Source organism: Anomaloglossus baeobatrachus, chromosome 11 (genome assembly GCF_048569485.1).
Source record: "Anomaloglossus baeobatrachus isolate aAnoBae1 chromosome 11, aAnoBae1.hap1, whole genome shotgun sequence".
Taxonomy (NCBI): Eukaryota; Metazoa; Chordata; class Amphibia; order Anura; family Aromobatidae; genus Anomaloglossus; species Anomaloglossus baeobatrachus.
This window is the reverse complement of record NC_134363.1, coordinates 103016900-103029758: the sequence shown is the minus strand read 5'-3', so window position 1 is coordinate 103029758 and position 12859 is coordinate 103016900. Positions and strand designations below refer to the sequence as shown.

Below are 12859 nucleotides of genomic sequence, written 5' to 3'. Positions count from 1 at the left end.
GTTGTCTAAGTGCAATCCGGGCTCCGTGGCCTGTGATTGCACTTAGAGATTAACTCACCTGTGCGCGCTCCCGCTCTCCATGGTGCTGATCGCTCCCGCGGTGCAGCATCCGGCCGGCGCTGACCCCCGCAGCAGCTGCTTCCGGGTCGGCTGTGTCGTGCATCATGAATATGCGCGACAGTAATGAGCCGGCTTAGAAGCAGCAGGCTGCACGTGCTGCAGAGGACATCGCTGAAGCCTGGTGAGTAAAAATGATTTTTATTTTAAAAGCACGTTTTTTTCTGGCACGTGTTTCACGGACCACACCACTGCATGGTCCGTGGGACATCAGTGATGCCAGAAAAAAATGGACATGTCTCCGTGCGGCAATCACGGACACACGGGTACGCCGCACGGAGACACGTGCAGTGAAAAATCACTGATGTGTGAGCAGACCCATTCATTATAATGGGTCTGCGTATGTCAGTGATTCTGGTACGTTTAAAAAAAAGCACAAACGTACCAGAATCACTGACGTGTGAAACAGGCCTTATACAATACTCTGCGTCTTTTCCTCTGGTACCTATGAGCAGTTTGAAAAACCTCTATCCCCTCACTAACTATATATAGGTCTGCTCTTTACTAAATCCACCCCTATCCATCCCTGAACCCTAACCAACTTCTCACTCCTTACTTTCTACCTCCATTTTTCCTTTAACATTATTGTTGTTTTTTAACAGCAGCAACTTTATAATGTGGCGCCCTGGACAAGCCAGGTCGTCACAGAGCAACACCAACACACCCCACACTCCCGGTCAGGCACACCGAAGTCAGACAAAAACCCTTGTTGCCTTCCTCCAGGGGCTGATGTTCACACCAGGGGGTGGGCCAGGCGGTTGGCCCCGCCCACCAAGGAGTTCACAGTCCTGTAGGCGGGAAAAGTGAGTTCAGTTTTGGAAGTGAAAGTGGGAGGAAGGAAAGTGGTAGAGGAGCAGACTGAAGTTGGTCCGGGTGTGTGGCCCGGACGGATCAGCAAGGTTGGCAGACGGTGCTGACCGTCTGCAGGAGAGGCCTATTGGAGCCAGCCGTAAGGACCGTGGACGGGCGGTGGCCCGGCGGTACCGGACCGGTACGCAGAGAGAAGCCAGCACCATCCGGCAGGGGCTTACGGACCCCGGCAAGGCTAGGAGTCGCCGTGAATTTGCCAAATCCGTTAGCAAAGGGAACCTCCTGGGTTTCCCAGCAGCCAAGTCCCGACAGAAGGCAACAGTCCAACCAAGAGAGGGAAACACAGTCACCGCCAAGGCTAAAGTTCCCAGGGCCAGAGCCTGCAGGCAAAAAGGGCTCCTTCAGCAATCTTGAAGCTGGGGAGCGGGTTACCGGTGGGAACCCATTGGAACCGTCACATTGCACAGGTGCAGGGAAAGGCAGTCACCATCAACCTGCCGGGAGGAGAAACACCGCAGCCGTCTGTGGGACCCGTCCATCCAGCCGTTTGTTTTACCGGAGACTCTGTGTACATCATTGGCTGAGTGAGTACCACCGTGCCGTGCGGCACAGCGCTGCCCCCGCGACCCTGCACCTCGCCAGGTCCCGTAACCCGCCTGCAATCCATCCCTACCCCATCACCGGGCCCCGGGACAACCAACCCCCTACCCACGGAGGGGAGAACTAACACCCAGGCTGCTCCCTGTCATCGCTCCCGGGATCCCCGTCCAGAGCAGCGGTGGTGTCACAACCTCACCACAACCGTGGGTGGCGTCACGGACAATCAATCCCCACCCTTTTCACTCACGGGTGAGGAACGCCGCTCAAGTCCCCGGGATCCGGCCCACCGCTCGAGCCACCACCGAGCAGCAGCATCCGCAGCAGCAGCGGCCGGACCCGAGCAGTGGGAGAGCGCAGCGTCCCCTCCTCCGCCCGCGACATATTAGCTTTTAAGTCTTTGAATAAATGCATACTATTTGTTTTGATGTTTCAACAATAATGAATCCAATACTCTAAGGGGTACTTTACACGCTGCGACATCGCTAGCATTTGCTAGCAATGTCGAGCATGATTTCACCTGCCCCCGTCGCACGGCCAGTATGTGGTGATCGCTGCCGTAACGAACATTATCGCTATGGCAGCGTCACACACACATACCTGCTCTGTGACGTCGCTGTGACCGGCAAACCGCCTCCTTTCTAAGGGGGTGGTTCGTGGTTCGTTCAGCATCACAGTTACGTCACAGTAGCGTCACTGAACCGCCGCCCAATAGAAAAGGAGGGGAGGAGATGAGTGGCCGGAACATGTCGCCCACCTCCTCCCTTCCTCCTTTTCCGGTGGACACAGGTAAGGAGATGTTTCTCGTTCCAGCGGCGTCACACATAGCGATGTGTGCTGCCGCAGGAACAACAAACAACATAGTACCTGCAGCAGCACCGATATTATGGAAATAAAAGACGTGTCAACGAGCAACGATTTTTCACGTTTTTGCGCTCGTTGATCGTCGCTCATTTGTGATACACGCTGCGATGTCGCTACAGGCGCTGGATGTGCGTCACTAACGACGTGACCCCGGACGATATATCGGCAGCGATGTCGGAGCGTGTAAAGTACCCCTAAGACCTTGTGCGCACTAGAAAATGGAATTTTCTTAAGAAAATTCTGCAGGCTCTGAAAGATTTCCGCACCCGTGGAAAAAAAACGCAAAAAGATGCACCGAAATCCGCATGCGTTTTGTTGCGGTTTTGGTGCGTTTTTTCGCAGGTTGGTACATGTGTTTTAATGCATTCAATGCAATAAAGCACATTGAAAAAAAAAAAGGGTAATTTCCTTTTGATATAGAAAGATAGATAGATAGAGGGATAGACAGAGAGAGATAGAAGGATAAATAGATAGATAATAGATAAAGGGATAGATAGATAAATAGATAGGTAATGGGTAGATAGAAGGATAGATAGAGGGATAGATAGATAGATTGATAGAGAGATAGATAGATTGATAGAGGGATAGATAGATAGATAATAGATAGAGGGATAGATTGAAGGATAAATAGATAGATAGAAGGATAGATAGATAGATAGATAGAGTGATAGATAGATAATAGATAGAGGGATAGATAGATAGATAATGGATAGATAGAAGGATAGATATAGGGATAGATAAATAGAGGGATAGATAGATGGATAGATAGAAGGATAAATAGATAGATAATAAATACAGGGATAGATAAATAGATATATAGATAGAAGGATAGATAGAGGGATAGATAGAAGGATAGATAGAGGGATAGATAGATAGAGGGATAGATAGATGGATAGATAGAAGGATAAATAGATACATAATAGATAGAGGGATAGATAGATAGCTAGATAGATAGATAGCTAGATAAATAGATATATAGATAGAAGGATAGATAGAGGGATAGATAGAAGGATAGATAGAGGGATAGATAGATAGAGGGATAGATAGATAGATGGATAGATAGAAGGATAAATAGATAGAGGGATAGATAGATAGCTAGATAGATAAATAGATATATAGATAGAAGGATAGATAGAGGGATAGATAGAAGGATAGATAGAGGGATAGATAGAAGGATAGATAGAGGGATAGATAGATAGAGGGATAGATAGATGGATAGATAGAAGGATAAATAGATACATAATAGATAGAGGGATAGATAGATAGCTAGATAGATAGATAGCTAGATAAATAGATATATAGATAGAAGGATAGATAGAGGGATAGATAGAAGGATAGATAGAGGGATAGATAGATGGATAGATAGAAGGATAAATAGATACATAATAGATAGAGGGATAGATAGATAGCTAGATAGATAGATAGCTAGATAAATAGATATATAGATAGAAGGATAGATAGAGGGATAGATAGAAGGATAGATAGAGGGATAGATAGATGGATAGATAGAAGGATAAATAGATACATAATAGATAGAGGGATAGATAGATAGCTAGATAGATAGATAGCTAGATAAATAGATATATAGATAGAAGGATAGATAGAGGGATAGATAGAAGGATAGATAGAGGGATAGATAGATAGAGGGATAGATAGATAGATGGATAGATAGAAGGATAAATAGATACATAATAGATAGAGGGATCGATAGATAGCTAGATAGATAGCTAGATAAATAGATATATAGATAGAAGGATAGATAGAGGGATAGATAGAAGGATATATAGAGGGATAGATAGATAGAGGGATAGATAGATAGGTGGATAGATAGAAGGATAAATAGATACATAATAGATAGAGGGATAGATAGATAGCTAGATAGATAGATAGCTAGATAAATATATATATAGATAGAAGGATAGATAGAGGGATAGATAGAAGGATAGATAGAGGGATAGATAGATAGATGGATAGATAGAAGGATAAATAGATACATAATAGATAGAGGGATAGATAGATAGCTAGATAGATAGATAGCTAGATAAATAGATATATAGATAGAAGGATAGATAGAGTGATAGATAGAAAGATAGATAGAGATAGAGGGATAGATAGAAGGATAGATAGAGGGATAGATAGGATATATAGAGGGATAGATAGATAGATAGATAGATAGGATAGATAGAGGGATAGATAGAAAGAGGGATAGATAAATAGATAGATAGATAGAAGGATAGATAGAGGGATAGATAGATAGAGGGATAGATAGATAGATGGATAGATAGAAGGATAAATAGATACATAATAGATAGAGGGATAGACAGATAGATAAATAGATATATAGATAGAAGGATAGATAGAGGGATAGATAGAAGGATAGATAGAGATAGAGAGATAGATAGATAGATAGATAGATAGATAGATAGACGGATAGATAGAGGGATAGAAAGGATAGATAGAGGGATAGATAGATAGATAGATAGATAGGATAGATAGAGGGATAGATAGAGGGATAGATAGATAGATGGATAGATAGATGGAGAAATAGATAGATAGATAGAAGGATAGATAGAGGGATAGATAGATAGATGGATAGATAGAAGGATAAATAGATACATAATAGATAGAGGGATAGATAGATAAATAGATATATAGATAGAAGGATAGATAGAGGGATAGATAGAAGGATAGATAGATAATAGATAGAGGGATAGATAGATAGAAGGATAGATAGAGGGATAGATAGATAGGATAGATAGAGGGATAGGATAGATAGATAGAGAGATAGATAGATAGAGGGATAGATAGATAGATAGATAGAGGGATAGCTAGATAGAGGGATAGATAAATAGATAGATAGATAATCAATAGATAGAGGACAAATTAATCAATAGAGTCCCTGTGAGGACACACTGCAGTTCTCGCGAGCGGCAATGTGTTCACATTACCGACCGTGAGAAATGACTTGTAATTACCCCTGCATCCTCGTTATGAGGCTGCATTGAGTATGTGTCAGATGCAGCTGGATGCAAGCATCGAGGGACCTGCGTGGATTACGCTGGAGCTGTGTATTTAGGGGTTTAATAAAATGGTGAAAGAGGGGGCTTTTTTGCTATTTTATTTAAAATAAAGGATTTTTCGGTGTGTGTTTATTCACTTTACTTACGGGTTAATCATGTTAGCTGTCTCATAGACGCTGCCATGATTAAGCTAGGACTTAGTGGCAGCGATGCGCTGCCATTAACTTGTTATTACCTTGATTGCCACTGCATCACGGCAATCTGGAAGAGCCAGGGAAACGCCAGGACTGTCGCATAATGGATGCAAATCAAAAAAGTCCATGGAGCCTCTGTTAGGAGTCTCAACATAGAAACCAGCCAGATATCCCTCCGGGTAGGACCCAGCCAAGGTGTGGCTCTTTTTAGGAGACCACCATAACCACCATATTAAGTGGCCCTTTTAGTCAATATCCAACTTTTTGACAAGTTTAAAGATATGACAAGGGAAATACCAAGGCCAGGTATCCATCCACAGACAGCTGTTTCGGAGTATTGCCCCTCATCAGTGTGGAGTAGGATTCTGGCCAGGTGGGAGCAATGCCTAGTAGACCAACAAGATAAAACAATCTCTGATCTCGGGGAGACCAGCCAGAGAAAACACTGCCAGCAGCCAGCGAGGGCGCTCAATGCAGTGAAATCCTAGGTACATTGCCCCCTGGGCATAATGGATGCGACAGTCCCGGGGCAGCTGCGGGCTGATATTCTCAGCTGCGGGAGGGGGGGGGTCACTAATCCTGGCCCTCGCCCTCCCCAGCCTGAGAATACCGGGCCTCCGATGTGTGTTTACCTCGACTGGATGGTAAAAATATGGCGGAGCCCATGGTTTTTTTTTTTATTTTTTTATTTTTAATTTTTAATATGTACGTTTGATTTCTATGTGCATTCTATATGTCTGTGTATGTCTGTGTCTGTGTGTGAGTGTGATCTGTGTGTGTTTACTCTCTGCTCCGCTTCCTCTTCCTGTCATAATGACATCACTTGCCTGCAAAACGCAGGGCAGTGATGAACATTATGTCTCGAAAACCGCGAAATACTGCGGGAGCAACGCAGGAAAACGCAATGAAACGCACATAATTTGCTACCTTCGTTATTCCCTGTGGGATTTCACGATTACATTACAGTCAATGGAGTGAAATGCCGCAGCTACCTGTGGAAAAGAAGTGACATGCAATTCTTTTTGCTGCGGGATTCCCGCAGCAAAACCTGTAGCTTTTAAAATACGCCTAGTGCACACAGCATTTTTTTTCCCATAGGTTTTGCTGAATTTGTTTTGGTGAATCACTGCAGAAAGGTCATGAACATTTTCTGCAGCGAAATATGCAGCAAATCCGCAGGGAAATCCGCGGTAAAATCCGCCTAGTGCGCACAGAGCCTAAAATGTTGTAATTGGGCTGCTGTCTAATATTTATTGGAATAAGGAACTATTAGCTTACCCTCATCCTTAGACACCTGCAAATAGCTGTATGTGTGGTGTGCACTTGCTCCAAATTAAATTTATGAACATTTGATAAAAAAAAATAAAAAAGATTGTGGTATCCACCCTGGAATGTTATATGCTGTATGTGATAGAACAGATGCGGCACCATTTTACAAGGTTCTCCGTTCTCTCCACTGGATGAGGTAATTTGTACCAAGTATTTTGTTTATCATTGAACTTATTGAAAAGCCAAATGAGATTAGGGTGTGTGAACACGTTGAGTATTTGAGTATTTAGATTTAGACAGACAGACAAATAGACATATAATTGAACAACCTCCGACATATAATAAAATTGCACTCTGTGGAACTTATTGGACTACGTTTAGCGGGGATAAGACAGACAGAGGTAAAAGAAACAGCAATCGTACAAGGCAAACCAAACTACAGGAAGGAGAAAAAAGCACTATTAAGTGAGGCAAACTGAAATGGGATTAAAAGGAAGGGAAAACACCACACAACTTCCACCCAGCAATCTCTGGCTACAGCTCCCAAAACAACTTCTTAGTCCGCAGCTCACAAGTCCACTCCTGAGGCCTAGGTAGAGCACAACTATCACTGGCAAGTCCCTGAGCTGAGAAGGGAGTATTTATAGAAAAGGCGAATGGGAAACTCAGAACAGCTGAGACTCGGCTTTTCATTCTCTATTAGGAGACCAGATGAACTGCTTAACCCTTGGAGCACTGGATCAAGGAAAATATTCACAGCCAGCATTTTTAACCCGTGCAAGTGTGCGTGTAGCTCTGCGCTGCAATCTCCTGGCACCTGAAATAGAGGGGACCCCTCTCCATTGTGATACTTCTTGACAACATCTCACTTATAGTCAGTTCTCCATTCCCCTTTGATACATAAAAAGTGAGACTTTCCATTTGCCACCACTAGTAGCTTTGCAGGATGTAAAGGAAGGTTTAAGTTGTGCAGTCTGTGCTTCAGATATTGAAATAAAGCTTGCTTTTTCTGCATCTCAGATGAAAAGCTCAGAAAAAAGGATATTTTGTTTCCATATATGTTAATATCCTTCATTGTTAATGAATTTAAAATGCAATATCCTGAAAAATGAGAAAAAATTACAATAAAACACAATTCTGAAATATTTTGTGGGGATCTTGTATTTACGCCACTCATTGTGCAGTAAAGATGATCTGGCAATAATGATTGTCTGGGTCAATACGTTTACAACTATGTCAAACACGGATCCTTTTTTTTTTTTTTAAGTAGCAAAACAAAAATAGTTTGTCTTGCCATTTTTCAACAACCGTAATGGCTTCATATTTCATGTGGGATTGTTCTTTGCGTAACAAGTGGTGGAGCTGACAGTGTTATTCATACTATCTCCGGATAGATATAATGTTGTTTTGAGATATTTTGGCAGCCTAACAACAAACAATTTTGAGATTTCTATTTTATTTTAATTATGATGTTTACCAATCATATTAATTAATTTTATATTTTGATAAATTTAATTTTTATGGATCTGGATGTACCACATATGTGTATTTTCTATACATTTTCTAATTTCTTTATTTTGAATGGGGGAAAATGGTGAATTAAGTTTTATATTGTTTACATTTTATTAAAACAATTTTTAAATTTTAACTCTATTTTATAGTCCCCTTAGGGGACTTGAATCACTGATTGTCAGACTGCGTTTATATTGCAATACCATATAGCAAAAACATGGTTTCCTATGATGCAAAGCCAAAGGCTTCAATGGAGCTCTCTATTGGAAGGCATGGGGATCTTCAGTAGTCCTCCCATTGTCATAGCAACCCATCAGCGCCCTGCGATTGCATCCCAAGGGCCTCATTCGGCACAGACGTATCTAAACTTTTGGCTAGTACTGTATATACCGTAACACACTGATTTACAGGTGCCGTAAACAGTGCCAAAGGGTTCAGCACACTGGTCACCCTTCTTGATAAACATTGCAATGTACAGTATCAGCACTCAAGTAATCATCAATTGTTGGAGCTCCCAAAGGAACAAATGTAGAGAATTAGGCATGCTTGACCATCTCTCTATACCTTATGGGGCCCATTTTTCTAATAGGCATAGGTTCCAGCAGTGACGCCTGTTAATATGCCATAAATGTCCCACATAAGACACTTCTTTAATGTACTTTTGATGAATAAAAATATACATTTTCCAGTGAATTTATACAGTCTCTCAAACCTAGTTTTGAAATAAAATTATATACTGCAGTATATACACAGGGAAGTCATCCCTTATATGTTGTATCTTCAATCACACATGTGTAGTTAATACTGGTGTATAAACTCATTTCATCCTGGTAATAAAGTTAACCATTTGGCTTATAAAAGCAATGTATAGATAATCTGTATTTCCTTAGGAGAGGAAATGTTCATGAAGAATATAAAGAACCTAAAAGAGGAAATAATCCTGCAGATGAAACAGTCATTGGAGAAGTTTGCTGATATAGGTAATATGGAAACTTTACTGTTATTAAAGGGGTTGTCCATGGCATCAGATTGGTAGAGCTCTGACACCCACCACTAGAGCTGAGCGAATCTGCTGGAATTTTACTTTGGCAGATCGCTGAAATTTGGCCAGGAAATTTATTTTGCATTTAATTTATTTGATACAAGTCTATTATATCTTATTATGAGGTGGGGTTTGTCTAGACCTGGGAGTATATAAAAGTAGGGTGAAAAAAATAGTCATTATACTTACCACCACGGCTCCTCATACAGTGCTCTGCACATCTCCCACCAGCCTACTCTTTACTTCTCCATGGCATATGACATTATCTTCCTCCATCTTCACTCTCCACTACGACTTTCATGTGTTGAGAGGGCGTTTGACGTCAAGTCAATGTGACAACATGTGTTGCATTGTATGTGGACTAAACCTACTGGGAACCCTGACACAGAGGAAAGATGGATGAAGAAGACATTGTGTGCAATGGAAAAATATTGAAAACCCTTGAAGAAGCTGCAAGGAGGACAAAGACAGGTGAGAATTAGTTTATTTACTCCTTTACCAACATTTTGTAAATCAGTAAAATTAATTTTGCTGTATTTGCACGAAGGCCAGGACAAAGGCTAGGTAAAAGTAGGTGCCCACCTAGGCTGCCAATAAACAATTGATGCAAGGGATTGCAATTTAATAAAGAAAATAAAAATTCTCTACATCTCTCATCCTGCTCCTCTGCTCAGTACTCAAGGCTAGTTTCATAATTTTTAATGTTGAAGGTAGGTTTAAACGTAACCTTTCACCAGATTTGGGGCATATAAGCTGTGGCCACCACCAGTGAGCTCTTATATACAGCATTCTAACATTCTGTAGAGCCCAGGCCGCTGTGTAGAACATAAAAATCACTTTATAATACTTACCTAAACGGTCGGTGCAGAGTAGATGTGTCGGATAGGCATCTCCGTTTTCTGGTACCGGCGCCTCCTCTTCCTGCCATCTTTGTCCACCGCCTTCTGAAGCTAGTGTGGATGACGCGTCCTACGTCATCCACACTAGCCAACACTGGGGTCCTGCGCAGGCGCACTTTGATCTGCTCTGAGCAGGGAAGATTAAAGTATTGTAGTGTGCATGCGCGGAACCTTAATGCCGGCTATTGTGGATGACGATGGACGCGTCATCTACATTAGCTTCAGAAGAAAGAAAATAAAGATGGCCGAAAGAGGAGGCGCCACATCTAGAGAACGGAGACACCCATCTGACCCATCTGCTCCACACCAACCGTTTACTATTATAAAGTGTTTTTTATGTTCTACACAGCGGCCCGGGCTCTTATATACAGCATGTTAGAATGCTGTATAAAAGAGCCCACTGGTGGTTGCCACAGCTTATAGGCCCCAAATCTGGTGACAGGTTCCCTTTAAGTCCTTCAAGTTCAACCCATAGAATAACATGTTGATCCAGAGGAAGGCAAAAAAAAACATGGGCAGACAATAAGCTCCACAGTCAGGGAAAAAATTCCTTCCCGACTCCATATACGGCAATCAGATTAGGTCCCTAGATCAACGCCCAATCACAGAATCTAGTGCATATAAACAGTAATATTATACTTTCCAAGAAAGTCATCCAGGCCTCTCTTAAATGTTAGTAATGAATCAACCATTACAACATTATGTGGAAGAGACTTCCATAGCCTCACTGCTCTTACAGTAAAGAATCTGCCTTTGTGATTATGATTAAACCTTCTTTCCTGTAGACATAGGTGTAAAAAGATCATTAGTGAGAGCTCTGTACTGTCCCCTCATATATTTGTACATTGTAATAAGATCGCCCTTAAGCCTTATTTTTTCCAAACTGAATAATCCCAAGGTTAATAACTAGGGATGATCGAATACTTTGATTATTCGGCTTCGCAAATATTTTCCAAATACCTCGCTGCTATTCGACTATTCGCGAATATTCGATGTGCAATGTAAGTCTATGGGAAACCCGAATAACAATTATTCGGAACTATTCGGGCTTCCCATAAACTTACATTGGGCATCGAATAGTCGAATAGTGGCGAGGTATTCGGAAAATATTTGCGAAGCCGAATAATTGAAGTATTCAATCATCCCTATTAATAACCCATCAAGGTATTAATTCCCCCCATTCCTTTAATAACCTTGGTTGTTCTTCTCTGCACCCGCTCTAGTTCAGCTATGTCCTTCTTATACACTGAAGACCAACATTTTACACAGTATTCTAAGTGTGGCCGCATTAGTGACTTGTATAAGGGTAAAACTAAGTTCTTCTCATGTGCATCTGTACCTCTTTTAATGCATTCCACTATTTTATTAGCCTTGGCAGCAGCTGCCCAACACTGGTTAGTAAAGTTGAGTTTCCTATCCACCCATACATCAGGTGTTTTTCTTTCCCAGTTTTACCCTGAGTTTACAATTAAGTACATAGTTATACACTAGTTTATTACCTCTACCCAAGTGCATGACCTTACATTTATTCACATTAAACGTCAATTGCCATTTCTCAGCTCAAGCCTCCAGCTTACACAAATCTCTCTACAATATTAAATTATCCTCTTCTATATTAATTACTTTGCAGAGTTTAGTATCATCAACAATTATTGAAATTCTACTCTCAATGCCTCCTACTAGGATATAAATAAATATGTTAAAAAGGAGAGGGCCCAATACTGATCCATGTGGTACCCCACTGTCAACTGTGAACCAGTCAGAGTGTATACCATTAATAACCACCCTTTGTTTCCTATCACTGAGCCAGTTCTTAAAGGGAACTAATCAGCAAGATCATTGTATATAACCTATAGGCAGTGCTATACTGGAACCAGGGTCGGCTCCAGATTTTTGTGGGCCCTGGGCGAAAGTCTCTCAGTGGGCTCTATCCACACATAGACATGCACAGATACATAGACATACAGGCATACGTACACATATATATTTAAAGAGAAATTCACAAAAACACATATAAATAGACATAAATCTATATGCAGTCATATACACTGACAAACATAGATACACATCATACATACACACACACAGACACATTAGAGCTAGTTCTAATATTGGGAAGCTGGCAACTGCCTCATTCACCTGCCCCACTTGTCTCCATTCAGCTCCTCCTGGGCATGTGGCTGTGCCACGCTGATTGGTAGTCGTGACTAACAGACATGGCCGCACATAGAGCACACTGACACTGCTGTATATACATGACAAGAGAGGCTGGGGACATACACATTACTGGGGGCATACATATTACTGAGGAAATGGGTATACAGCAATGGGGGGCATACAGCTCTAGAGAGGGGACAGTGGCTCTGGGGTGGGGGGACATACAGCTCTGAGGGGGTATACAGCACCGGGTTGAAGGTGACATACAACTCTGGGGGTATAGTAGTATTAAGCCCCCATATTCCTCCATATAGGGTTATAAAGCCCCCCAAAGTTCTTCATATACTATTATGTAGCCCCCATGTAGTACTATGCAGC

The 12859-nt window shown here is 41.9% G+C and overlaps 1 protein-coding gene across 1 annotated transcript in view; it reads left to right on the top strand.

Moving 5' to 3' along the window:
• The window catches only part of IZUMO3 (IZUMO family member 3), a 161687-nt gene that overhangs the window by 62845 nt on the left and 85983 nt on the right, over positions 1-12859 (top strand). Inside the window, exon 3 of the mRNA XM_075328097.1 lies at positions 9274-9363. Coding sequence (XP_075184212.1) covers positions 9274-9363 — 90 coding nt within the window. The remainder of the gene's footprint in view (positions 1-9273; positions 9364-12859) is intronic.